Below are 26,323 nucleotides of genomic sequence, written 5' to 3' on the forward strand. Positions count from 1 at the left end.
ATTTAATCAGAACAGTGTGAAAATTGAGATAACATAAAAGGCAAAGCAAAAAAGAAACCTTAAAAAAATATCTGCAATGCAACCTGGTCAGAAGTAAGTCCAATTGAACTCAATGGGACATACTCTAAGTTGATATAGAACTTGAGTCTTAGCTGGGATCTGCTCTCAGAAAGCACTTTTCTCATTTCAGTGGGTTAAGAGCATGAAAAATAGAGTTCTGTCATCACAAAAAGGATAAGGCAAAGTCGTCCACTAAATTAGCATGTTTATTTGTCAGTTGGTAAGAAGTCTGTTACTTGTGTAAGCAGCAAAACAAAATCAGAGTATGAATGATTCCTATGCAAAATCACTGTGAGCAATAGACTCTGCAGTGATCATTACACTTTTTAACCAAACATACAGAACATGCCATATGAAAAAGTTACTAACTGAACTACGTGCATTAAATATTGGGAGGAAAAAAGGTTTACATTTTTATTATAATTTACTTTAACAATCTAAGAAGTTTGCGGCCATCAGCAGTTCCAGTGCAATTTCAGGTGCAATTGGAAATTCAGGGATCTCTGTAGAGCTGTTAGTGTAGCGAACCTTATAGGTGAAATACATGCATACTTTGGATAGGACGTGGGAAGGAATCTCTCTGAAATTCACTTCATTTGTTTCATTTTCGGCAAATTGTCCTGTGTACATAAAAAAGACAAATGAGCACACAGATCTTTCTGCAAGTAGACATTTCAACAAAAAGTTGTATATGATTTGGTAGAGTTCTTTGTCAGTTGAACCTGAGCATTTTAAGCATGCTGTGTCTCCTTTGTGCTTTAAAATTACTTCAATTTTGACCAGCTATAGAAACAATATTTTTATTTTATGAATAAAATATTCTTCGGAAGAATATATTAACAATATTTATCCTACAAAACCAGCTCTTATGACAGTTTTCACTTGAGAAGGTACTAGTGGGCTGATCAGAGTGAAATCTTGAACATGACAGAAGCTGTAGAAACAAGTTATGGTAATCAGGCACTAGTACAAAGAATGACAGTTAGTTTTGGGCACTCAAAGGGATTCTGGACTTCTTTTTACTTGAATGGTATCCTCTCACCCAACTCCACCCCACATACATGAACATGTCACAGAAAAAATAGCTTCTGAAAACTCAGGGGAGTTCTAACAGGAATTTTCTGCATGACAAATAAATGCTGTTCAAAGAAAAAGTAACTAGTCACACACTTCAGGTGCATGAGAACCCTCAAGGACACTTAAATTAGTTCTTTGGAGCCTGGTCATTGTTTACATACAATCTAAAAATTATCACAGAGGACTACGCCAAAAGAAAGCAGTAAGTTGATTAAGAAGGTTGGTTGTCATGAATTCTACTTTATTTTTTTGAGAATGGATATTTAATTTCCACATCAGTGACCCTGCTTCAGTTTGGTTCTGTACTTTTTGATGTTTTATTTATTTATTTATGACTAGTTTTATGTATTTATAACTAGTTTTGTTATGTTTGTGGTTATGTAAATCTTTTCATGTTGTAAACCGCCTTGAGCACGGTTTTAACTATAGAAATGTGGCATACAAATAAAATGATGATGATATAATGCTAAGCAAGAATGAGGGTACTTGGTGGATAAATTTTGGCTGCTTCACTCCTCCACACACCATCCGGAGCTAAGCCATGGCTTGGCTTAGCATTACATTCAAACAAACCATGAGCTGTAGCCAAGGTTTGTTCTGAAAAGTGACAAACCACAAGCCTGGGTTTGGATAAAATGCTAAGCTAAACCTGTTTGGGAAAAACACCCTCACAGAGCAAATTTGAACTCTTGGTCACATTTAGCCTGTGGACCAACAGTTTTCTCAAACCACAGGGCTTAAAGAAAAAGACATGGATTAAACATTGCAAATGTTAATCTACTTTAGCTTTTCCTCTTAGAACTTTATATTAGAAGTCCAGAACAAATTTAAAAGGTGACATAATAAATATATCGTTATATGCCAGTTAATTTAAGGAAGCCACCATATAAGTACTTAAAAATAGTTCTAAAATTTGACAATAAGTCTGGTTATAATATGTATGTCTCTACTCTTGTATCTCAACACATCCCTACCTGTGACATATTCCGTCAAATGATTTCACCTTATCTTATGTCTGGTATCTGAAGAAGTGTGCATGCACACGAAAGCTCATACCAAGAACAAACTTAGTTGGTCTCTAAGGTGCTACTGGAAAGAATTTTTTATTTTGTTTTGATTGTCTGGAACAGTTTCCCAAAACATCTCTATGATGCTACCTCTCATGTTTCCTTTGTACTTTCTTCACTTTCTCTGTGAAGGCTTTGGCACAATTTACTAGTACCGGTACCCATACACAATTGTAATTAACCCTAATTTGGGAGGCAATGTTTTTTGGGATGCAGCTTATCTATTATTATGAACTGGATTTTATTGTTAGCTACTATGTCTATTTTTTAATGAAAAGTTAAGATTTCCTGTCATTTCCTGTAAGGGTCCAGTGGTGCTCCTCACGAGTAAAAGGCGATGACTCAGAATCTGTATATTTACATCAGTTTATTATACAGATATGTGCAAGTCAGAGCTCAAATTCCATGACCATCTTAGTCACTCTCAGATTTGGAAGTGGTGTTTTGCGAGAGTGCCTCCAACAAAACAACCTGGGGACCCCAAGTCTCCTCCTTCCTTTTGAGCCCCTATGTAGTGGGGCGATGGAACTACTGATTCCCCCTCCGTCCCTGAACTGCTGAGTTGGTGTTGGGACCTTGCAACATCTGACTGCCCTTCCACCACGGAACTCTCTCCCTGCCTATTGCTCCCACAGGAAGTCTCTGGGCTTCTCTGGCGGTGCTGGGTATCTTCAACGTCAGGGTTCCCTCCCTCTACCTCATGGCGGGGCTGGGTACCTTCAACATCAGGGGTCCCTCCCTCCACCTCAGCCGGCTCTCCGCTGTCTCCGGAGGATCCCCTGACATTTCCCCTTTCACTGCTATCTAGAAGGTTCATGCCTCTCATTCTCTGCAAAGTACCATGGACATTGTTTTATAAATAATTGTTATTCAAAAAAGAAACAAGAATGAATGAAGTATTCAGAGTCTATTGTTCTTTCTACAAAATATGTCAGTGATCAAATCAACTATTATAGCCCTCTTGGGTTTATCACCCACTTAAAGAAGCAAAGAGGAATTATATAAGGAAAACAAAGTCAAATCTTAGCTGAAATAAGATACTAGCCTTTGGTGCTCAAACACAGTGGTGCGCAAGGGTGTTTCAAGTGGTCAGTATAGATAAAGGCATATATTACAAAATATGTTTGTTTCATGTACATCACGTTGTTGGCCACATTACCTTTGACAGGCATAGAAATGAAAAAAGAAAAGTGAGTTTCTTTAATTAAGAAGTTGAAAAATTGGTTTATTCTAGTACCCACATCACAAGCTATAGAAAACCACAATCAAATCCAAATGCATGCCTTTTGGGGATAAGCTACGCTTTATTGAACCTACCTGGACCACTCAACATAGCTTTTATTGTTCCCGATGTGAGTGCATGCTCTCTTTTAACAATGAACTCATGGCCATCTGAGGATATCAATTTCACATACATAGCATCAGGGCCTTCACAGCCCCCATATGTCTTCTCTTCTCCATCTATAATACACAATTATTATTCTACTTCAATTAATGTATGTTAGAAAGCTTAAGAATAAATAAATAAATGAGAAAGTATTAAATTTCATTTTAATGTTTAATTATGTGTTAAATTCAGAACAGTAAATTAAGAAATGCAAGAATACTAGAAACACCAACACAGTCAAAGTGCTCCAATAACTTTTTGACCAAAGACTCCTGAGTAAACTTAGTAGTAGTGAGATAAGAGGAAAGATCTTCTTGTGAAATCAGCACCTGGTTAAAGAACAGGAAGCAATGAGTTGGAATTCACAGACAGTTCTCACAATGAAGGGATGCAAGACATGTCTGCAAGGATCTATGTTGGGATACTTGTTCATGAACGATCTGGAGTTAGGAGTGATCAGTGAAGTGGATGGGAGAAATATAGGAAGCTACAGTATACCAAGCAGGGTGGATCTGATTTAAATCAAACTGATTTAAATCACGATTTAAATCACAATTTAAATCACTAGTCAGTAAGGCTTGATTTAAATCACAGTTTTCTACATAAAGACTAATTCTTGCTAGTATAACTTTAATATGCAAGTAGATGGAAGATTTTTGGAATAACAGCTTTTCATATTAGTTTTTTATCCCCAGTTTAATAGGTTAATCATTCATATTTGGACAACTTTTCTGTTGTACTTAGGAAGGAGAAAAATAATCATTACCTTAATAATAACAATTTAAATAGATTTATTAGATCTATTCCACTCCAAACAATCAGGAAAATATTGTTTCTATTCTATTCACTGAACTTCTTGAAACTTAGCACTGAAGGGGTTGATTCTGTATTCATAGGTTTGTAGAACAATAGGATTAAGGTCTTTTTCTCAAGTCTGTTCATGTTATAACATTTTTGCTGTGAAGAAGAGGCATGTGATGTCTGCTGAGTCAAATTCAGTTTTGAGAACTGCAAAAGTAAACCAAGCATCTGTGATAATATCTTGTAGGCAGAGAAACTGCTCAATAATCTTACAAAAACCTCTGGAAGAGCATGACATTGTGAATGGATTAATGGAATTTATTTACCAAAAAAATTAAACATATACAGCCTTATTCTACATAATTAAAAAAACTAATCTTTATTTCATGATTGAATAACCTTTGGATAGTAATATATTTTCCTCAGAAAGCATTTTATTTAAAAAAAAATCTGATTTAAATAAAAAAAATCTGATTTTTATTTATTTATTTATTTTTAAAAAAATCATTGATTTTTATCCACCCTGATACCAAGCAAGAACATTGGTCCATCTAGCTCAGTATCAACACATACTCGCAGCAGCTCTCTATGGTTTCAGACTACAGGCTTTCCCAGTCCACCTGGAAATGCCTAATATCTTCTACATGCAAAGAAATTGCAGTGCCACTAAGCTATAGTCTTTTCCCGGTCAATGTGATTCACTGCAACTAGGTGTAAAGTGATAGACTTTGGGGCAAAAAATCCTAACTTCATATTACACTGTTGGGGTCTGAGTTGGCAATGTGGAAAAAACAAACACCCAAAAGAAAAATACATGTACTTCTATTCTCCCATTGTCACAAACACATATGCAACAGTCATGCATGTACACAGCACTCTTCCTCTCTCTCCCACACATACATACATGCAGACAAACACATAGACATTCATACACCAGACATGCAGGCACACATAAATACATTTTCAGCATTTCCAGGCTTCGTCACTCCAGTGCTTTAAATAAAAGTGGCTGAAAAGATGCCCTTGCCTGCTCTTTAAAAGGTAAAGGTAAAGGTACCCCTGACCGTTAGGTCCAGTCACGGACGACTCTGGGGTTGGGGCACTCATCTCGCTTTATTGGCTGAGAGAGCTGGTGTACAGCTTCCGGGTCATGTGGACAGCATGACAAAGCCACTTCTGGCGAACCAGAGCAGCGCACGGAAACACCGTTTACCTTCCCACCGGAGCGGTACCTATTTATCTACTTGCACTTTGACGTGCTTTCGAACTGCTAGGTTGGCAGGAGCAGGGACTGAGCAATGGGAGCTCACCCAGTCGTGGGGATTTGAATCGCCAACCTTCTGATCGGCACTCCCTAGTCTCAGTGGTCTACACCACAGCGCCACCCATGTCCCTCCCTGCTCTTTAGAGGATCTCTAAAGAAGTGGCAGAGGGGTTTAATCTCCTGATCTTGGCACTAAGCACCACAGTGCTAAGCTCAGAGATAAAAGTAGAAGGTAGCATTTCTCCACTATGAAAGAGCAGGCAGGGGGCTTATCTCCAATTTTAGGACTGAGATTGGACATAAGAGACAGCTCTGCCTGCAATTTAAGGGCTTATCTTCAAGCTCCATAAAATGGCATGGGATGACTAGGAAGTGAGTGGGATCTGCTGGAACAGGCCTAGCTGGCTAGACTTAAGGACGTGGCTGGCCAGGGGCTACCTACCACTGCCACAGACATCTGGATAGTCACTGTGGAAACAGGATGCTAGACTAACTAGGTCTTTCTTCTGATCCAGCAGAACTCTTCTTCTAGCTTTTATCTCCTTAGCTGCTCAGCTCCTTTTCACATTGGATGGGTGCTGATCTACTAATCTGAAATCCTTGAAACTACTGAAGTGTTTTCTCATTGATCTTTAAACTCTGTTAACTACCTATTATATCAATATAAAAATGCAAGATTAGCAACTTCACCTAGAAACAAGGGAAATATTTCCTTCATCTCAGCATTGTTGATAGAAACTAACAGAAAGCAGTTGCAGGTGGCTAGTGCATTATTTCAAGCAAATGGCTGTTGTTCTTTGGTATAGTACAGGGGTCAGCAACCTTCGGCTCTCCAGATGTTTCGGACTACAATTCCCATCATCCCTGACCACTGGTCCTGTTATCTAGGGATCATGGGAGTTGTAGGCCAAAACATCTGGAGAGCCGAAGGTTGCCTATGCCTGGTATAGTACATGTCATTTGGAACTCTTCCTTGATGGAAGCTAGTCATGAAATACATATACAATTTCATGCATTAAACACTGAAGTAGGAATTAGCTTTACAGTACAATGCTGGACATGTCTACCGTACTTATAACTAAGTCCTAATGAGTGCAATGTCATTTATTCCAAGGGATTACAGGATTGCAGCCTTGATCTGTTTCTTCCCTTGCCCCACTCATTCTATCCAGTTATCAAGTATACTCTAGAACTCTCTGGGCTTGGTTTGTAGGGACATAAAGCAGCCACTTTGCAAACACTAACTGAAAAAATAACCTATTGTCAGGAATCCTCTTCCCTTTGATGTTGCTCATGAGAAAAAACCAGCTCCAGCGGTGAGCTATACAACTATTTATTGTTCATTAAGAGTTACAGAGTCTTGAAGCATGACTGCTTAATCAGTTTCAGTTTCCTGGACTGCTGTTCTCCCGCGCGCGCCAACAGAGCCAATTTCTCGGCACTCTGATATGACGTCGTCGCCTCCTCCTCCCCCTCGGCTCACTCACTTGTCTGCTACTGACAATGTTTGAAATCTCTCCCTCCTCCGGAGACAATTCCTGATGCGGACTGGGAGAGGAAGATGAATCTGTTGAAATTATAGGCAACTGCTCTCTGTATCCCAGCGACCCCCCTTTACCTGAAGAATCGCTATCTTTTCTCTCAGCTGCAGCTTGCCCCTTTCTCTCCCCCTGCTCCTCCTGAGCAATCCCTCTTTCCCTGACATCTATGCTGCCAATACTCATGGTAAACCAGTATACAGTAAGCAGCACAAAAACGGCACACAGAAATCTACCAAACTGTTCCATGTTCTGAATCCTATATTAGTAATCCAAAAATAGAGAGGACAATGAGAGAAATCTAATAAACAGTTTTGGGCTTCTTCAGTAAATTCTTTCCCAGGGTTTACTGTATTTTCATACATTCAAATTTACATGTTACATCTCATCTTAACTAGAACATCTAATCTTCTTCTTCAGAATATTCTTCCTCAAGTTTTTGGTATATTTACACACTTTCAACTTCATATGCTAAGTTCTTTCTTAGCTTAAACATTTATTCATTTAGCATTTATTTATTGAGGAAGAATATTCTGAAGAAGAAGATTAGATGTTCTAGTTAAGATGAGATGTAACATGTAAATTTGAATGTATGAAAATACAGTAAACCCTGGGAAAGAATTTACTGAAGAAGCCCAAAACTGTCCATGGGCGAAACGGGGGACAAACGCTGGCACCCTGTCTAACATTTGTGCGTAACATCTTTGATATTTCATCTGACTGGACTATATCTACATCTTCATCAATATCTACAGGAGCCTGGCTAAATTAAAGACTGAAATTTTCCTGTTGCATTAACTTGAATGAGTTTTCTGTTTGTGACTTCTTTATTAGATTTCTCGCATTGTCCTCTCTATTTTTGGATTACTAATATAGGATTCAGAATGTGGAATGGTTTGGTAGATATCTGTGCACCATTTTTGTGCTGCTTACTGTATACTACTTTGCAAACACTAAGCAGATCTCGGTCTGATCTGTGCTAAGAGGTATTCCAGAAAAAAGAGTTACGTACGCAAGCACTACAAGTAATTATAGAATTGTAGAGTTTGAAGGGACCACAAGGGTCATCAAGTCCAACCCCCTGCAATGCAGGAATCTCCTTGTCCAACATGGGTCTTGAACCCATAACACTGAGATTAAGAGTCTCATGCTCTACCAACTGAGCTATCCTGCATTGTTACTTTCAAAATGTCATTAAACATTTTACCAAAACATGGAGAAAATAGAACTAGGCATTTATGATATGCTTACAAAGCAAAGGTTGTTGCCAAGGATATTTTTCATGGTACACTTACCCATCTCTTCTTATCAGATGGTTGGTTCTTTGCCCCTAGAGCCTTTGCAATAATATCTGAAAACAAAGAGAAAAGTACACATACATTTAAGTTCATTACTAAAAGCAAAATACGTGGATTGGTGGCAATGTAAAAGGTCATAAACGGCAGTCCTTTCTATAGCTGATATTAAAGTTAAATAAAAAAAGACTCAGCTATGTTTACTGTGCCACATTACCACATCACATGCACACCAGTGTTTTCATTAATCAGTACCAACCAGTATGAGATCAAGGTCACCCAAAACTCCTTATTGACTAACCAGTCCCATGACAATTTCCACGAATAACCTCATAATGTCATCTGGGTATTTTTTGGCCACAAGACTCCAATTCAGATCGCAGATCGAATTAGATAGGTTAACTTTGGGACACTGTCTGAATACGGTGGCTTTCTACCAAAGTATTTTTTTGGCTTATTGGAACTACTTTTTCCTCAGGTCCTGCTTGAATTGGATTCTCACCCCAAAAAAGGTAAGTTTAATCTGAAAGGTAATACATACCTTTTTAACTTCAAGACTAGATTACTGTGATATGATTTATGTGGGGCTTTACTTGAAAACAGTTAGGAAATTTCCAATGGCCCAAAATAAGGCTACTCAGATGTTGGCCAGGGAAAGCCAAGAGAGCATATAAGGGTCTTCACTGGATATGAGTTGCCAGGCTCAACTCAAAATATTGGTCCTTGTCCAATTAGTCAAGGTCACTTTTCAAGGCACTGGCCCTCCCAGAAATACCGTATATACCCGAGTATAAGCCGACCCGAATATAAACCGAGGCACCTAATTTTCCTACAAAAACCTGGGAAAGCTTATTGACTCGAGTATAAGCCGGTTCACCTTTGCCGCTGTGGAGGAGGAGGAGGAGGAACAAGCAGCCCGAAAGCAACCCTTTGGGCTGCTCCTTCCTCTTCTTCCTTTGCCAAGTTTGCATTTATGTGAGCAGTTCAGGAATGGAACAAGCTGCCTGGGGAGGGTAAAGAACCGCCGTTCTTGCACACTTCTTAAGGAATGGTTGACTGGGGAGAGTGGGTGGTGGCACAAGCGGAGAGAAAGGGCTTCTTTCTCGCCACCCCCACCACCCACCTCACTCGAGTATAAGCCGAGGGCAGCTTTTTCAGCACAAAAAATGTGCTGAAAAACTAGGCTTATACTCAAGTATATAGGTAACCATTCACTCCCTTAGGTTCATTGGGGAGGTCCGGTTCCAAATATTATAACAACAACAACAACAACAACAAGTGTGTGTGTGCATGTATAGGTATATGCCACCCATCTGATTGGGTTCCCCCTGTCACTCTGGGAGGCTCCCAGTAAAAAATTAGTAAAAACATAATACAACATTAAACACTGAAAACTTCCACATATGATATGTAACTAAAATGTACTAGTTTAATATTGTCCAACAGGGCTGATTTATCCTTTGCTTTTGTAGGTAGGTGGATGCCTTTTATTCTACCAAGCTTCTATAGTCAAATAGACTTTTTCATAATACAAATTTAATACAGTACTAAAACAAACAAACAAACAAACAAACAAACAGTAAAATGTGTTTTCATTTTGAATACTTTATTAAATTATATTAGTTAGGTGCTTTGGGGTTTATTTTTGCTGAGAAGCAGCAATAAACATTACTTCATGGAGACAAGTTATACTTCCTATGAGCCGATAAGCACTCTTTCAGGGTGCAAGGGAAGACACAATGGAAGAAGGGACAATCACAATGGGCACAGATAGAGATTGGAATCACCTTTATAGTCACTTCCTTCACTATTTAAGAATACAAGTTAATCAAAACAACAAAATTCACTGTTGCACAAGTGCACTTTGGCTCACACAGTGGAACTTCCCCTTCTCCCCCCCCAAAAAATTCTGGATGATCCCCCATCATTGCGGCTGCAGGGAAGAAAAATGCAACATAAACACACAAAACTGATTCACTATCACCCCATATCACAAATCAGCTAAAGGGAGAATATACCACCATTAAAAAAACACTTAAAACTGAATGACCTACCCTTCTACATTAATGAAACTTTGGGTCTTGGCCCCACTTTCCTGCCTAGTCATGTAACTCCTATAATGTCTCTTCCCAGTCTCAATGGAGTTCTTAGCTAACATAATGGCTACTGAACATTTCACTCCCACCAGTGATCAACACCATACTTGGTTACACCCATGTTTTGAAAAAAACACACAAAAACTTTCCATTATTGCAAAGGAATATCTGACAACTTATGCAAGTGCTGGGGAAGAAATAACAGAGCAGAAGAGGGAAGGTTATTTACAACCAGCAGAAGCCTGCAAATTTTCATGGATGATGTAATTTATGGCTGCTATATAATATCATTCCAAAAACTTATGAGAAGCCCCCTTTGTTTCTTGCATACATTATAAAAGATTAGGTATGCCCCATGATTTATCACAACTCTATAAAAGGTCCCCCCCACATTTCTAAAGCGATATTTAATTGTTCTGTAGCTGCCAACTGTTTTATGGAAGAGCATCAAAGATACAAGACAATGCCTTCTTTAATTTTGTTGACAGTGTTAAAAGACAACAGAAAGAGGAGTTTTGACCTTTAGAATATAAACCGTTTGTATGTTGTAAGTATTTTAACATCTACCAAGCTTTTTGCAGTTTCCCAGATGTAAGAATCTGTTATCTGCTGCTTTCCCACATGGTGTATCTGCTAACATTCTTGTATTCAGCCTACCAATTCCCCACCCAACAACTGCACTGCAAGCAGATCTGCTGGTACAAGCTTTATATTGAAGTTATTCAAAAGGTTGCTGGATACCAACAGCTATTTAACATTTAGGCAGCAGATTTTCTAAGAGCAGCATTGCTGAATTTATCATGGGGCAGGGAAGCATATGAAGGTCGCTTTGAATAATCAGCATACAAGCACACTGATTAATATTCTGTTCACATGCTATAATAAATATCAACTGAAATTTAATTTAGAAACAAACTAAATAACAACTGGAATTTCATCAAATTTGTGACTGAAAATAATATTTGGGCCACTGAAGATTATGGGAACAATCCTATCCCATAGCAAGATCTGCAGGGATGAGTGGCATTATGATCAGGCAGATCTCCGACTGACCCTGGAAGTTGCCAGGACAGTAAGGCTATGCCACCTTAACTCCCCCATCCTTGGGTCATTCAGAGCTACACTGACATATCTCCACTTCCCAGCTGGAACCCAGCAACTGAGCTTCCCTTGCAGATTTTAAAATAGCATAAGCCCTGAGAATGGGGTATTCCAGGGGTGTGGTAGGGGGAGGACCAGAGAGGGAGGATTTGGGCTTAGTCATGTGACCTGACAACCCATTGTAAACTAAGCTAGCAAAATGGGAACTTTACCTCAAGCAATATTTTGAAGGCTTATTCTCCCTCTGTCAGGCTTAGGCCAGCTCAGCCAGCAGTAGCCGTTTCTAAATGAATATTGGATCTGTTGTAATTTATGCAGGTTTAATTTAAGCTGGGTTTACCATGCACCAGTTTCTTTTGTATAGGACTGCTCCTATATGTATGTCTCCTGTAAAAACTGTCTCCACTACCTGGTACAAAAAATAATAATTTTAAGTCCATGTATTCTCAAGCGCATCTGAAAGTAGTTTTGTTTTGATTGCCAATTAATTCACCCACAAACAATGAACTGGAATTTGGCTAATTGTGTCCCCAAACATGCGATTCATTATTTTTATGGCAATGCAATGCAAATTATGCCCACTCATACACAAACACCATTAAAATTAATTATATGAAAAGAGGAAGTCCTGGAATTTCTGTAAAAAAATTATTAAGATCTACTTCTATTGTGACCTTTAGAGTACATGCAGCAGGCGCTACATCAAAGGAGCTTTGAACCAGAACAGTTAAAGTCATGAAGTGAGCTCCCCTCATTTACTAGGCTCTCGAAATCCTCACCTTGAAGGACAAAGATGGATACCAGACATAGGTCCTTTCTAGTGGTTACACATTGGTCAAGAAACTCTGTCTGTCTGCCTATTCACCTGGTCCCTCCGTTAACCGATTTTTAAAGCAACAAGAAAAAACTGCTTTGTTTTGCTAGGCGGGGTGGAAATAACTCGAGTTCTGTATTTTAATCCAGGTTGTTTTAAAATAACAGCAAGAGCCACTTGGGAACCGAGGCTGAAAAACAGGGGGGGGGGGTTCATTGCATAAATAAAGGCTGGTTTCAGGTCACACGCTCCATGCCTAAACCAGTGTTTTTCAACCACTGTTCCGCGGCACACTAGAGATGTTGCCTGGTGTGCCGTGGGAAAAAATTGTTTATTTGATTCCTGTTCAAGAGAATTACTTTATATATAGTCAATATAGGCACAGAGTTAATTTTTTTAACATTTTCTAATGGTGGTGTGCCTCGTGATTTTTTTCATGAAACAAGTGTGCCTTTGCCCAAAAAAGGTTGAAAAACACTGGCCTAAACTACACACAGACAGCCTGCTTTCCGAGACTTGGGACGTGAAGATCCCCCTACCCGGCGGTTTTAGGAAAAGAAGTGTTAGAAGCCAAGCAACACTGAAATCTGGGTACACTCGGGTTTTAAATGATGAGAAAAAGAAGCGCGACAGTGAGAGGAAAAATCCATACGCGAGATCATGTGGGACGAAAAAAGCGCAGGCCGCATGGAGACTGTTATGTGGATGTAGCTCAGAGTTCCTCTTCAAGGCGGTGGGACTGAGGTGGCCCTGGGCAATTTCGACAGAAGTGGGCCGTCTGTTTCGTATATGGGGCGGCGGCGGCGACAGGGGGAACAGTCTGAGGCAAACGGAAGTTTTCGGGGAGCGAGGCGGGGTGGAGAAAAGGGAGAGGGCGAAGTTAAGCGAGGACGGCGCAGCTCTCTGTAGCAGGGCAGTTAAGAGCGGATAGAAAAGCGCCGCACAGCGAACGCGTTCGGTTCCCTCAGGCTCAGCTGCGCCTCGGTCGCAACGGGATCTGCTTTTCACCCGGCCTCTTCCCAAAGTCAACAGGACGGGAGGAAAAGGGTCCCTGACGGCAGCCACAGCACGCGAAAAGGGAAGGAAGGGGTTTGCCGGTCGGCCCCACCCGCTGGCGCTCCCGCCCCCGCTCACCTCTGCCCTGCCAGCGCCCAAAAGATATTCGTCGAGTAGCTTCTCAGACCCCTCACGGTTCCAGCCGGGACAACCGCCCCCCTCCGCCCGAAACCACTTCCTTTCGGTCACAGACACCGGTTTCCGGTCTCTGAAGTTGACGCGCACGGAAAACCATAGAGAGAGGGAGGGGAGAGAAAGGCTGAAGTTAGCGCCCCCTGTAGTTTCCCCTCTGATTCGACAATAACAAAGAGGTTGGCGGCACCGTAAAAAGACCTGGTCTTCAGTCTCTGAGGCAGGGTAATCTGGGGTCACGAAGAGTCGGACACGACTAAACAACAACAATCTGTAGCCCTCCAGATGTTGCCCAATGATCAGGAATGATGGGAGTTGCAGTCCAACGTTTGTATTTGTAGTTTAAGGTTCCAGAAGCCACAGGCTAACACGGCTACCTTTATGAAAGCTGATCTAGGCAATTTTTATTTAATGCCGCTGAAAATCCGAAACAGGAGTGTGTTCGATGTATTCTATAATTAAGCAGTCTAGACCATTCCTTTATCGCACACAAAAGGTGGCCTCGGTGTATTCGGTGCTCCCAACAACAATGAACCACACCGCAGCGCCGTCGTTAAATCGCTCTCCGGCTACTTCTGCCTCCTCCGTTTTCATTGTTGGGTAATAACTATGGACTGTGCCTTTGCTTTTCCACCAGAACTTTTTTTAATGGAGGGGAGTTACGCTTTCCCTACAGGAAAATAAGATCTCAGTTGGAGAGGCTATGATCTTGTATCTTTACTTGTACTTTTTGAAGGCGGGGACGGATGAATGATACGCTTGTCAAACCACAGCTCCAGCGGATTCTATCCTTTCTAGGGACTTCTGCTACTTTTGCGCTGCAGGTGGGAAACAAATGCCAGACAAGTAAAAGGAACATCCCATTTCTAGGCAATGGGAGTGTCGCTATAGCGCTTTAAGTTTATAAATAAAGCATACACCATATAAACAACTCCCATCGCTTTATTGGGGGAAAACTCGATATTTGCATCCTTGTGATCACAGGGCCACAGTTCCCGGTAATTTCTCCTTTGGGATTTCCTTAGTTGCGCAAGTTCTATCTATGCAAATGACAGGGGGGCGGCTTCAGTCTTACATTTATGAACCCAGTATAGCCATGTCACGGGATTTTAATGCTATGCTATTACAGAAAAAGGCATGCGCTCCTCATCCTTCAGTCTACGCAATTCGTATAATACAGTAGTGGCCCGGGAAAACCCCAGCCGCGCCGCGTCTGCGTGCGAAACGTAGTTCGCAAGAGGTTGCTTCACTAGAAATTTCCAGTCGCGCATGCGCACACATCGAAGTGGCGGTAATTCGCCGCGCCGAAGAGGCACAACCATCAGTCGAATCCTACGGGAGGTAAAAGACAGATACAGGAACTCCCTATATCCGAAACGGAAGAAGCGGCCGGCTGAGTGACGCGCGGTTTCGCCACCCGGAAGGGCTGAACTGCTCTCGCGAGAAGGCAGAGGTTTGAATCCTCCGCCAGTGGCGCCCGCTAAACCGTAGCGGCAGCTGAATGCCCATTATCGGGTCTCGGCGCTCCTATGTGAGCAGATATCTGGCTTGTCGGGACGGAGGCCGATCTTCTGCAAGCTTTACTCGGAAGTAAGTCGAGCAGAGGGGGTTGGGTTGGCGGGGGGAGGAGCCACCAGCTGTCTTGATTCCTTTGCGCAAAACAAAAAACAATGCAGAGGATCCATTGATCCATGATAACTTGGGTTCATTGATTTAAGTGGATCTGCTCCGTGTGTAACTTAGTTGGATGCAATCCTACATGGAAACGAGCCTCGTCGCAACGTAAAGACTAGATAGATTTAGGCTGCAGTTCCGTGCACGCATAAGCTGCCATTGAACTCAGTGGTGGGTTACTTTTGAGAGGATATGTACAGAGTTGCATCGTTAAAGCTGCAATCCTAGACAAACTTGAGAGGCCAAATCCCTTTGGAGCCTGAGAGACTTACAGTCATGCACAGGATTGCGTTGCTAGGCTGCAGCCCACTGCACACTTACTTTGGTGTGCGGGCTTCCCTCTGAATAGGTGTGCGTGCCTAGGTCTGCACCGCTGTTGTGGCAGTAGCTTGTCATCCAGAGCTGCATTCCTTTTGCATACAGTAAGCCCACCACTAATGTGGGGGCTACGTTCTAGGGTTCACACCTAAAGCCAACATCTTGTACTGTCAAATCACATTGGGTTCAATGGCGGGTGGGATGGCCAAAGTCTCCCTTTTTTTTGCTGGACGCCTGCCACCTTTCCATTTATTTTTTTAGCTAAGTGTGTAAAGCTGAATACGTACAAGTTAAAAGAGTGTAAGTTGTGGGCTTACTGTACTTCATTGGGAGTAAACGTGCATGGATGTGGTGCTAATCGAGATCTGCCATTGAATGTGATGGGGTGTGCTCTCAAACACATGTAACTGGTAAGTATTCTGCCTTTGTTGAAACAGGAGAATTTGACATCTGGGAAAAGTTAATCCTCTGACACCACCAGCAGCTAACTAGGCCATGCCACACTTGATCTGGTGGTGTCTGACACATAAAAGCTCCAGCCACAATAAAATATGTTGGTAAAAAGGAAAAAGTCTAATACAGATACCCCTCTGTAACTTCCTTAATAGGAAGTTCTTCTACTCTGCTGGATTTACCTCCAAGTGAGGAATGTCCCAGTGCATCCATACATACAAACAAACAAACAAACAAACAGGAGATGGACAGCATCCCATTAACATTTCTCTGGCAGCATTCCTACCGGTGGTAACCAGCAGAATCCCCCAAAGTAGGGTGATTTGGGGCAGGGAGGGGCTGAGCATGCAGGATCTGCTGAATATTGTTCAGACTGCTGCCGTTGTGTGATGGCAGTGGGCTCAACTGGGCCTTCTTGCTGTTCTAGCCTGGAAGCTAATGCAGCAAAACAGCATTTTTTTTTACTGCCAGCTCTACAAGACAGTTGAGATCATTAAGCAATTACTACAGTGTTTTTCTGCATAGTGTTGACAGGCAACTGGGTTGGCTAGTTTGTAATCAACATGCAAAATTATATATATTTTATCTAGCAAGTGAAAAACATGTATAGTCTACTGTATTTTTGTATGTTCTGTTTGTCTTTTTTTTTGCAGAACTTTACTTAAAAGTATATTTTCTGTTTATCACTCTATACTTTTGTTTGCTACAGATATTTTTGAAGCCTATTGACAAGCCTCTACAAATATCCAAGGTTGAAGACTGATCTTGAAATCATGGACTGCGGTCCCAAGTTTGTTGAAACTCTAAAGAGGATTGGCTATCCAAAGGCAGATTCTCTTAATGGAGAAGATTTTGACTGGCTGTTTGAAACGCTGGAAGATAAGTCATTTCTGGAATGGTTTTGTACAACGTTGAATGAAAGTCATACCTTATCTGAAGAAGAGCTGCAGTCATTTAATCTGCTCCTTAAATCAGCAAACCCACTATTAGAAGAGGATGCTCTAGATGAAGCTCTGAAGACATGTAAATCTCTTGAACTTAAAACCAACAGTTGTGATGAAGACAAAGAAGAAAACCTTAAAATATTAGAGGATGAGCTTCAGACCCTTCAAAAAAGGAAACACCTAAAAAGCCGTCGTCGGAACAAGCTTCAAACAGTGGCCTCAGCCAATAACCTTCTGTGCCTGAAGCTGAAAGACACAGGAGAGGAAAAACCTAAAACCCTGAAAGAGGTGCAGGGAATTCTCAATGCCATGAATACAAAGTTAAACAACGAGCTGCAGTCTCTTACTCAAAAAATTGGAAAGTTGACCTCTTTCTTTGCTGTTGCATCCAGACAACAAGAATTGGACCCTGCTCCTGTCCTTTTAGCCCAACTTGCTTTAGATAAATACTTGTGTCAAGAAGAACAATGCACAGCAGCCCTTACTTTGTATACAAAAAAGCAATTTTTCCAAGGTATATCTGAGTTGGTTGAAAGTTCTAATGAAGAAAATTTCCAGCTTGTAGATATAAGGAATTCTTTTACTTCTGATGAGAGCAATGATGTATGTGAGGACAGGCAAGAGCTAACCAGGTTGCAGATGGCTTATGTTTGTGCTCGGCATCAGCTGATTCAACAAGAAGCTAAGAATCTAAGCATGAGATCGGGTCTCCAGTGGGCGGAGAAAAATATTTGTTCTTTAAAGAAGGTATGTATTGAAGATGATTATTATTTCACAGCCAGACTATGTGTCACTGTACAGATATAAAGAATCTGGGGTGTATCCAACAAAGCCATTGCTCCTGTTCCCTGGAAAGAAAGGAGAAGTTCTGTTGTATGAGCAGAAGTTGGTGTGTGAGTGTCACGACAGTTGGACTCTACCCTGTCAATGTGAAGTTGAGTCAGTTTTAAGTTTTTTAAAATTCTATTTTAATTTTAACCACCAGGCTTTTTTTAAAAAGCAACTTAAATTGGAATATAATCCTTCATCAGTTTTTATTTAATAAGACTGTAACTAAAATGGCATTACAGGTTTATTGTTGATGGCTATAAAATTATTGAGGTATTTAGCCTTATTAGTATTATTTTCTAGAGAACTATTCCGTTTGTGTATCTGTCTAATTCCTAAAGTAACGTTTTGAATCTTTTATTAAAATTTGTTCTCTGCCTTTATTAAAGAAGCTCAGTATCTGAATTTGGAACTTGTTAGTGACAGAAGGGAGACAGTAGTATATGGTTTACAGGATCTGTTTGTTTGTTTGCAGACTCCTGGAAAAGAAAATGTTGAAACCAGAATTTCTAGCCTGAACAGCGACATTTCAAAACTCAAAAAGCACTTGGCTCAAATAAACAATGAAACTCTACCTTTGCTAGTAAAGCAGGATGCAGAGCTATTGAATATGCCTGTGGTGAGGGGTGACTTTGATTTACAGATTGCTCGACAGGACTACTACCTATCAAGACAAGATCAAATTTGTAATCAGTTGATCAAACAGAAGTCATCCTTTGAACTTCTTCAGTTGGCTTATGAAATTGAGTTGAGAAAACTTAGGGATAATAGCCGTCTCCTAGAAAACATAGTACAAGATCTGAAACAGAGCAGTAATACTTTGGTGCAGGTATTAGAAACAATGTCAGAACCATCAATATCCTATCATAAAATACCAAGAAACACTATTGATTCAAAAGATACTACTGCACACAGGTAAGCAGCTGATTGTTGATAGAATTTTGAATATTAATTGAAGTCTATTGTGGAAAACTAACTAATCCTAAATGTGGAAGTAAGTTCCATTGAAATCAGTGGGTTTTTCAAAAAGATAACCACTCTGAGCCAGCATAACGATTGGAATGTACTGGGTTGTCCTTTGCCGATGATCTTAATTCTTTATACACATAAATGTTCCTGGCCTTAGAATGTTTTCAGCTGCTTCTGACATATGGAAGCATGCCTTCTCCCAAGCTTAAGCATTTATGAACCAAATTGAGGTTTTAGGCCTGGATACTTGCATTTAAGCTGGTTATCAAATTAGGAAGTCATGCTAACAACCTATACAGAATGATCATGCACAAGCCTATTTAAATAATTGAATTTAACTTACTTTGGGGTTGGGATAACTTGTGTCGTTTCTCATATGAATTAAGAATGTGTGCATCTCTAGTATAGCCAAACTTGCAACAATTATTTGCTGTGTAATGGGCTGTATATGAGATAATTAATTGGACCAACTCTGGTCTCATAATTTTGTTACTTTCTGCAACTGTTTTTACAGAGTTACAGAGAGAAAACAAAAGCTACTGTTGTGCTGCCATACTTAAATGAACAATCGGTTTCTATAAATGAGTTTAACTGAAATAATTGCATTGACCCCCCTTCATTGTGTATTCAGGCTGCTTTTGGAAGCTTCCTTGTATATCAGCAAATAATTATTTCTTATTTTCAAGGCTGTGTCAACTTCTGGAAGGAAATAATTCAAAACAGTTGTTCAGAACGTATGAAGGCCTTGAGCAGATGGCTGAAAAATTACATCTAGACACAATGTCAGTGGGTGATCAATTAGCAGTATCTAGCCAAGAACAAATTCTTCTGTCAAAGATGGATGTTGATCTAGGCTCACTTCGCAATTCTATGTACTGTGAAGGAGAAAGGGTCTGTCTTACTAATCTGGTGAGTAACTGGATTAGGATCAGTTCTGATTGTAGTTGTATAGTGTGCTTGATAATATCAGTTTATCATTTTCATATTGAACACCAAGAAATCTGCATGCTATTTGCAGTGGGCCTCCACGAACAAGGTAGACAGAAGTGAATTCTCCTGAAGTTCTGAATAATTACTGGCATGAACACTCTAGCCCAGGTCTGCCCTTTCTGCTGCTTGACCATATTCACTGCCAACAGCTGTATATACTCTCTCCTTAAGCTGGAACTGTACAAATGGCTGTAGGAATAGGGAGTGCAGGATAGCTGGCCAGCACCTTTCACCTCCTCTCTTAAGTTCCAAACTACTCAGCCACCACAGGAGAGAGGTGCTGCCTGTACTCCAACCCATGCAGGATCCTTTCTCTGACCACATCCAACACTGGAACTTGTCATATCATCAAGCTTTCCCATCTTGTCTGTGTTTTGATGGGTGCCACAGGATGTGCCTTTTGGCTCTGACCACCTAGCTAGCCAGAAGCTGATTTTTTTTTTGTAGGAGTTGATGCCTTTGGAGAAGACAAAAACATCTCAAGTCCTGCACAGTTCCTCTCTTTTTGAAAACTTATTGGAACCTGTAAGAACTGGCCCCTGTGAGTTCTCTACATGAGCTTAAGGGGCTCAGGAGGAAAGGGTTTATGGCAACCACAACTAACAGCTTGGTGACAGCTGAGCCAAAATTCATAGATCCCTAATCTAGGTAATAAATTTTGGCTTTTTAAAAGAGCAAACTTTAAAAATGTATGGCTAGTAGCTGCTGAAATTTGCAAGGAGATAGAGTGGTGGTTTTCTACTTCAACCTGTATTTAGAGTACACATAAACTGATCTTATTGTTATTGCATTTGTCCCCATATTTAGGAACTGGCTGAGCAGTTTCACCAGCAGGAATTTCTGTTGAATAAACTGAATCTGCTTATTGTGGATTTTCTTGCTGATTTAAAGGCTAAGAAGAAGGTTTTGGAGAATGATAAATTACAACAGATGGAAAGAAAACTGTGGGTGTACTTCTTCAAAGATGAAGAATGCTTGAAGAATGCTGTGGAGAGAATGGAACAGCAGGCTAAGACTCAAGCCTTGTCTTAAAGATTAAATTTTAGATATGTGTTTGTTTGAAATGTTTTTTGTGTCTTGTACTGAACTATGAAATGTAACAAATGGAGGAAAACTCAGAAAAAGGCTTTTCCTGCAGCATCAGGAAAGTACAAAGTGTGTGAGTCACTCAGTTACTGAATCAGGCAATTGTGCATCTTAAACAGTTCGAGTATGGAGGGCAAAAATAATATGACAAATGTCTTCAGAAGACAAGGCCTAATTATTTTAAGTTAACTGAAAATTAACTGTCAAGAAACAACCAATGTAACAAACGGGGGGAAATCTTATGGATGATATCCAACTAAATAACTCATCGAGGAGACCTGCCAGAATAGTTCATTGATGATTTAGTTGCATATTTACATACAGTAGCTTGCTACAAGGCTTCCAATATTTAGCATACTGTTTTGGATGAGGAGGTTTATCAGATTTTATTTTATCCAGGACAAAAAGTACCAACTCAGAATTGGAAGATAGTTCATTCCTCAGTAAATTGGTCCATTGGCCTTTGCTTTCTAGAATTAACAATTCATCATTGCACCATTGCTCTTACTATGTAGACCACATCTTGTATGTATATAAAACATTCCTAGTATGCCTATTTTTGCCTAAGGCTTGTATAGCTTACATTACCTACCGGAGACTTTACTTCCCTGATGTTCTGTAGAGTACCTTACACAGAGACTCCACTGCAGTTCATAGTCCAATACTTAGTTACAAGTGAGCTCTAAATGCAGTGGGACTTACTTCTGAGTGGAAATATATAGGAAGCACTGTTAATATACTATACTTAATGTACAATTAAGGATTGTTGCCTTTAATCTCAATACTTAATTCCCATAAATCCTATAGAGTTTAATATTACTTCCAAGTTAAGTGCTTTTTCAATTAGACTGTAAATATTGATATGATTGAAGTATTATTTAGTGTTCTAAGTAAACCACTAATACATTTTTAAAGTTTCCAGGTGTTTATTTTTTTAGTGGTAGAAAATCTGTAGAAAATATGGTCTATTGTTCTCCAGTGCATATAATGCATTCCCAAGGAACTATGGGGCCTCTCCTACTTTGTATTCAACATTTTGTGAGACGGCTTTATGACTTACTGAAGCCCACACCGTAATCTTTATAGCTGAGCTAGGATTTTAATTTGGAATACTCCTACTCCAAATGCCAGCATTCCATTCACTACTTCATACTGGCTTTTTAAATAAATTGATGTGGATTACTTCACTTGCTTTCTGAGACCGACCATTCTGCGGAATTGGTGAGGGGCATAGTGGATTCTGAAATTAGATTGTCAGGGTTCTAAATCACATCTTATAAGGCTTTGTGATTATAATAAGTGACTAGGTCAACCCAGTTGTATGGGTGAGGTGTATTATTTTATTCTGTTGCTTGTGCTAAGATTTTAAACACTAAAATCTGTTCCATTTTTATCCCAACCTTCCTTAGGGTGGCGGTATATTATTATTCCCTGCCCCACACTTATTTTATCCTAAAAACAACTATCTATGAGGTAGGTTAGGGTAAAAAGAAAATCACTGGCACAAAGTCTACAGTGAGCTTCATAGCAATTTGAACTTTGGTCTTCCTGGTCCTAGTCCAGGGGTCAGCAAACGTTTTCAGCAGGGGACCGGTCCACTGTCCCTCATACTTTGTGGGCAGCTGAACAATATTTTTTGGGGGGAAATATGAACGAATTCCTATGCCCCACAAATAACCCAGAGATGAATTTTAAATAAAAGGACACATTCTACTCATGTAAAAACACGCTGATTCCTGGACCATCCGCGGGCTGGATTTAGAAGGCGATTGGGCCAGATCCGGCCCCCAGGCCTTAGTTTGCCTACCCATGTCCTAGTCCAACCCAAACTTCTACACTTTGGTCTCTGCTGTAACACAGTATCATTCATAGTGGAGTGGCACATGTGCTCATAGTGCATGTAGTTTGAGTGGCTTAGGTCAGAAGTTCTCAACCTTTTTGAGTCCACAGCTCCCTTGACCAGCTACATTCTTTCTGCGGCACCCCCATAGGGGCCTTGGACTTGTCTGTCCATTCCCAACAGCAATGGTTGGCAGACTGGCTGGCTGGGCTCCCTCGCCCGCTTGTTAAAGTATTACCTGACCTTCACCATAAGATCGCAAATGAATTGCTTGCTGCTGAAATACTTCCATTTTTTGCTGTTTGGGGAATACAATTAAAGAAATGAGATTTTAGTATCTATCCATCCCACCATAAATATTGGGCCATCAAAAATCACACATGCTGCAGTGAACACAACACTATTGCCAAGCAAAATGTCCAGCCAAATCCCCCAAGCATGTTATTCCTGGAAACAACTGATTTGTCTACAAATAAGGAACTTATAAATAAGGAAAGTCTTAGGCCACCTCAAATCATGTTTATACTACCTGGTGTCTGTTTCAAATGATATGTGCCACACTTGAAAGCAGCCCTGTTTAGGGAAGTTTTTAATGTTTGATCTTTTATCGTGTTTTTAATATTCTGTTGGGAGCTGCCCAGAGTGGCTGGGGAAACCCAGCCAGATGGGTGGGGTATAAATAAATAAATCCAACTTTGTTATTTATGCCAACCTAGGCAGAGTTTCCCAATACAAGACCATAGATAAAATAGCCATGTGGCTTTATTGAGCTACAGCCCTGTTGTGGAATAAAACTACTTTGACCTAAAAACTGAATCCATGATGGGAAACTTTGGAACCCATGCAGAATGCTTTACTAAAAACAGTGCAATTCCATGTGCTTGTGGCCTCTTGTTCTCTATAAATGTGCAATTTGCTCAACTGGCTCCCCCCCCCCCTTTCAAATTCGGTAATAAATACAGTAGTAAAACATTATTTTACTAATGCTATACCTACTTGTTTTTATGTTTCACTTTTTTTTACTTTGTATTTGACAGACCAAAGCGCACTTGGTGGGAAGGTGGGATAGAAATCTAATTAATAAAGTTTACTCGCAACTGAGCCCCATTGTGCTCCATGGTGCTTACTCTCCGGATCTTGATCTTAGGATCCCTTCCAGAAACAACAGACCTTTAAAGACTAGCAATCCGAATAACATTTCTATTCTGTGATATTAAGTAGGGTCGGGCGGACTTCAGGCTTGCAGGATCTTTTGTTTTGTAGACTAGAACTGGATTCTGGTTCCCAAAAAAACAAAAGGAATCATGAGACCAAAACCAAAAGTGATGGGAGCTCACAGCCTTTTCACCCAAAAAACCCCAAACTTTCTTTCGTACAAATTAGGGCGGGAGCGCGGGTGTTGCTGCTGCTGCTGCTGTCCGAAAGAATCATTGCTGCAGATGTACTAACAGATCCCGATTTACCACCTAAATGGCCAGAATTCCAGGCAGGTTTTTAACCCAAAGATTCCACTTTCCTAGCGAACGCCTGGCTTGAAATCCACGTGTGAGAAGCGAGCAAAGGCGAGCCGGTTCCCAGCCCCTCCTTCCCGGCCAAGCTGCACCGGAAGGGGAAGGACCGAGGTGGCGGCGGCGGCGGCTTTGCTTGTCCTAGATCCGCCTTAAGCGGGGAAGGACGCCTCGCGTGGGGTGCAGGAGATGCTGCTCCGGGCTGGGGTTCGCCTTTGCGCGCCCAGCCTCCGACTGTGGCTGCGGGTCTCCGGGAGATGTCATGCGCTCCTGCTTACCGGGAAGCATCCTGGAGTCCTGGAGCCGGGCCAGCGCTCCGTGGCTGCCCTATGCAGGCCGCGAGTCGGGTGGCGTGGAGCTCCGGGATCTCTCTCCGCGATCGTGGGGAGCGAGCAGGTGCTGCCGCGTGGAGCGCTTCTTTTTCTAGTGGTAGTGTCCCTGGAGCGCTCGCTTTAATTCTGAATGGGGTTAGGTGACAGGCGCTGGATAGTTTACTCATCAGATGCACTATCAGCCATGAGCCATAGTCTTGCCGTGTGGTTTAGTGGTGCATGTAGATACAACAATCTGAAACTCAAATACATGTTATTCTGTTTTTGCTGTAGGTTCCATCTTTCCATGTGCAGCCTCTTCGCTGCTTCAGCACATCCTCCCTGCATGAAGATTCTGAACATGGCAGATTAGTTTATCGTGGAAATTTGGCAAAGGCAGTGCTAGGTGAGTATATTAGGGTTAGGTGTCTTGCTGTGCTTTGGTTCTGAACACTCTGAAGTATTTAAAATTACTGGGAATTGGGACCCAATTTCCACAAGAAACTTGTGAAAAGGACATAAAGCCGGAATGCCTTGCTTCTATGGCAGTTGAGGATTTGCCAAGTGAATTTGATAGCTGGGGGGAGTGTCAGCAGTGCAGCACTGCTTCTCCTGGTCTTTGATATGCAAAAGCCAGGTGGAACAGCCCTAGTGGCAATAAGTCACTCTCTGTAGCCCAGGGCTGCATAATAATAATAATAATAATAATAATAATAATAAATAATTTATACCCTGCCCATCTGGCTGGGTTTCCCCAGCCACTCTGGGTGGCTCCCAACAGAATATTAAAAACATGATAAGACATCAAACATTAAAAACTTCCCTAAACATACACACAATAGATTTAAAGCACATTCTGCTCCCCTCCCCCAAAATCATAAGAACTGCAGTTTGTTAAGGGTGCTGGGAATTGTTGCTCTGTGAGGGTAAACAACAGTCATATGATTTTTTTGGGGGGGCGGGTCTAACATGGTAACAGCTACCCTTCTGAGGATGCTAAGGCATGGTGGGAATGTATAGGCTCACAAGCTATTTACAATCTCTAAATATTAATCTGTCTTTCTCTTGCAGGCGTGAAGTTCTTCTCTTACACTACCAGCATGTTTAGTCTTGGCATGATACCTATTATCTTCTACAAAACTGGTGTGGCTGTCGACAACCTTCCCTTGCAAGTTATGTTTTACAGTGTTATAGGATTCTTTACATTTGTAACTCCAGTTACCCTGCATTTGATTACAAAGGGCTACATCATCCGCCTGTACTATAAGCCTGAAACAGACACGTACACAGCTATTACGTATAATGCTATTTTGGCGGAAAAGAAAACTGTGTTCCATCAAAAGGATGTGAAGGTTCCCAGCATCAGCAAGATGTTCACGTCTTTTTATGCTAAAACGAAATCAATGCTTGTTAACCCTATGCTTTTTCAATATCCTCAAGACTATAATCACCTTATGGGTTATGACAAGCCCTTTGACTTCGAAGAATCAAAAGAATCCAGCGAAGGGAAATAGATGTTTCTGAATAAAATGTGTGTATACGTGCAGACTATTCAGAATTCTTTCATAGAGTCCAGGATACAAAACCCCAGAGCAGTTTTTTTTCTTCATTAAAAGTGGTAGGTTCAGTAAAAGGAACACTGATTAAAATGAATAAAACTGAAGTTGGTTACAAAAGGAATTTACATAAATGGGATGATGTTTGGTCGATCTTT

General features: G+C 40.8%; 3 protein-coding genes across 3 annotated transcripts; 2 read left to right on the forward strand and 1 right to left on the reverse strand.

Annotated features, from left to right (window-relative positions):
* Nucleotides 1–248: 248 nt before the first annotated feature.
* On the reverse strand, nucleotides 249–13,735 carry ELOC (elongin C). Its single transcript, XM_033155434.1, has 4 exons — nucleotides 13,635–13,735; nucleotides 8,490–8,545; nucleotides 3,522–3,665; nucleotides 249–680 (listed from the first exon to the last, which is right to left on the reverse strand). Exons 2-4 carry the CDS (start codon nucleotides 8,491–8,493, stop codon nucleotides 490–492), a joined length of 339 nt encoding a protein of 112 aa, XP_033011325.1. The 5' UTR covers nucleotides 8,494–8,545; nucleotides 13,635–13,735; the 3' UTR covers nucleotides 249–489.
* A 1,461-nt stretch (nucleotides 13,736–15,196) lies between these two features.
* Nucleotides 15,197–20,932, forward strand: HAUS3 (HAUS augmin like complex subunit 3). Its single transcript, XM_033155437.1, has 5 exons — nucleotides 15,197–15,278; nucleotides 16,843–17,824; nucleotides 18,381–18,820; nucleotides 19,561–19,783; nucleotides 20,672–20,932. The coding sequence occupies exons 2-5, from the start codon at nucleotides 16,907–16,909 to the stop codon at nucleotides 20,894–20,896; spliced, it is 1,806 nt and encodes a 601-aa protein (XP_033011328.1). The 5' UTR covers nucleotides 15,197–15,278; nucleotides 16,843–16,906; the 3' UTR covers nucleotides 20,897–20,932.
* A 3,501-nt stretch (nucleotides 20,933–24,433) lies between these two features.
* TMEM70 (transmembrane protein 70) lies at nucleotides 24,434–26,323 on the forward strand. Its single transcript, XM_033155438.1, has 3 exons — nucleotides 24,434–24,694; nucleotides 24,904–25,015; nucleotides 25,681–26,323. The coding sequence occupies exons 1-3, from the start codon at nucleotides 24,488–24,490 to the stop codon at nucleotides 26,121–26,123; spliced, it is 762 nt and encodes a 253-aa protein (XP_033011329.1). The 5' UTR covers nucleotides 24,434–24,487; the 3' UTR covers nucleotides 26,124–26,323.

Source organism: Lacerta agilis, chromosome 7 (assembly GCF_009819535.1).
Source record: "Lacerta agilis isolate rLacAgi1 chromosome 7, rLacAgi1.pri, whole genome shotgun sequence".
Classification (NCBI taxonomy): domain Eukaryota; kingdom Metazoa; phylum Chordata; class Lepidosauria; order Squamata; family Lacertidae; genus Lacerta; species Lacerta agilis.

Bases quoted from the DNA above. Each gene is read 5' to 3' on its own strand.
- ELOC (XM_033155434.1), bottom strand. The intron at 681-3,521 runs GTAGGTTCAATA...TTATGTACACAG, and splicing joins AGCTATGTTGAGTGGTCCAG to GACAATTTGCCGAAAATGAA.
- HAUS3 (XM_033155437.1), top strand. From the start codon at position 16,907: ATGGACTGCGGTCCCAAGTTTGTTGAAACTCTAAAGAGGATTGGCTAT. The intron at 17,825-18,380 runs GTATGTATTGAA...GTTTGTTTGCAG, and splicing joins ATATTTGTTCTTTAAAGAAG to ACTCCTGGAAAAGAAAATGT. The intron at 18,821-19,560 runs GTAAGCAGCTGA...CTTATTTTCAAG, and splicing joins AAAGATACTACTGCACACAG to GCTGTGTCAACTTCTGGAAG.
- TMEM70 (XM_033155438.1), top strand. From the start codon at position 24,488: ATGCTGCTCCGGGCTGGGGTTCGCCTTTGCGCGCCCAGCCTCCGACTG. The intron at 24,695-24,903 runs GTGCTGCCGCGT...TTTTTGCTGTAG, and splicing joins CGATCGTGGGGAGCGAGCAG to GTTCCATCTTTCCATGTGCA. The intron at 25,016-25,680 runs GTGAGTATATTA...TTTCTCTTGCAG, and splicing joins TTTGGCAAAGGCAGTGCTAG to GCGTGAAGTTCTTCTCTTAC.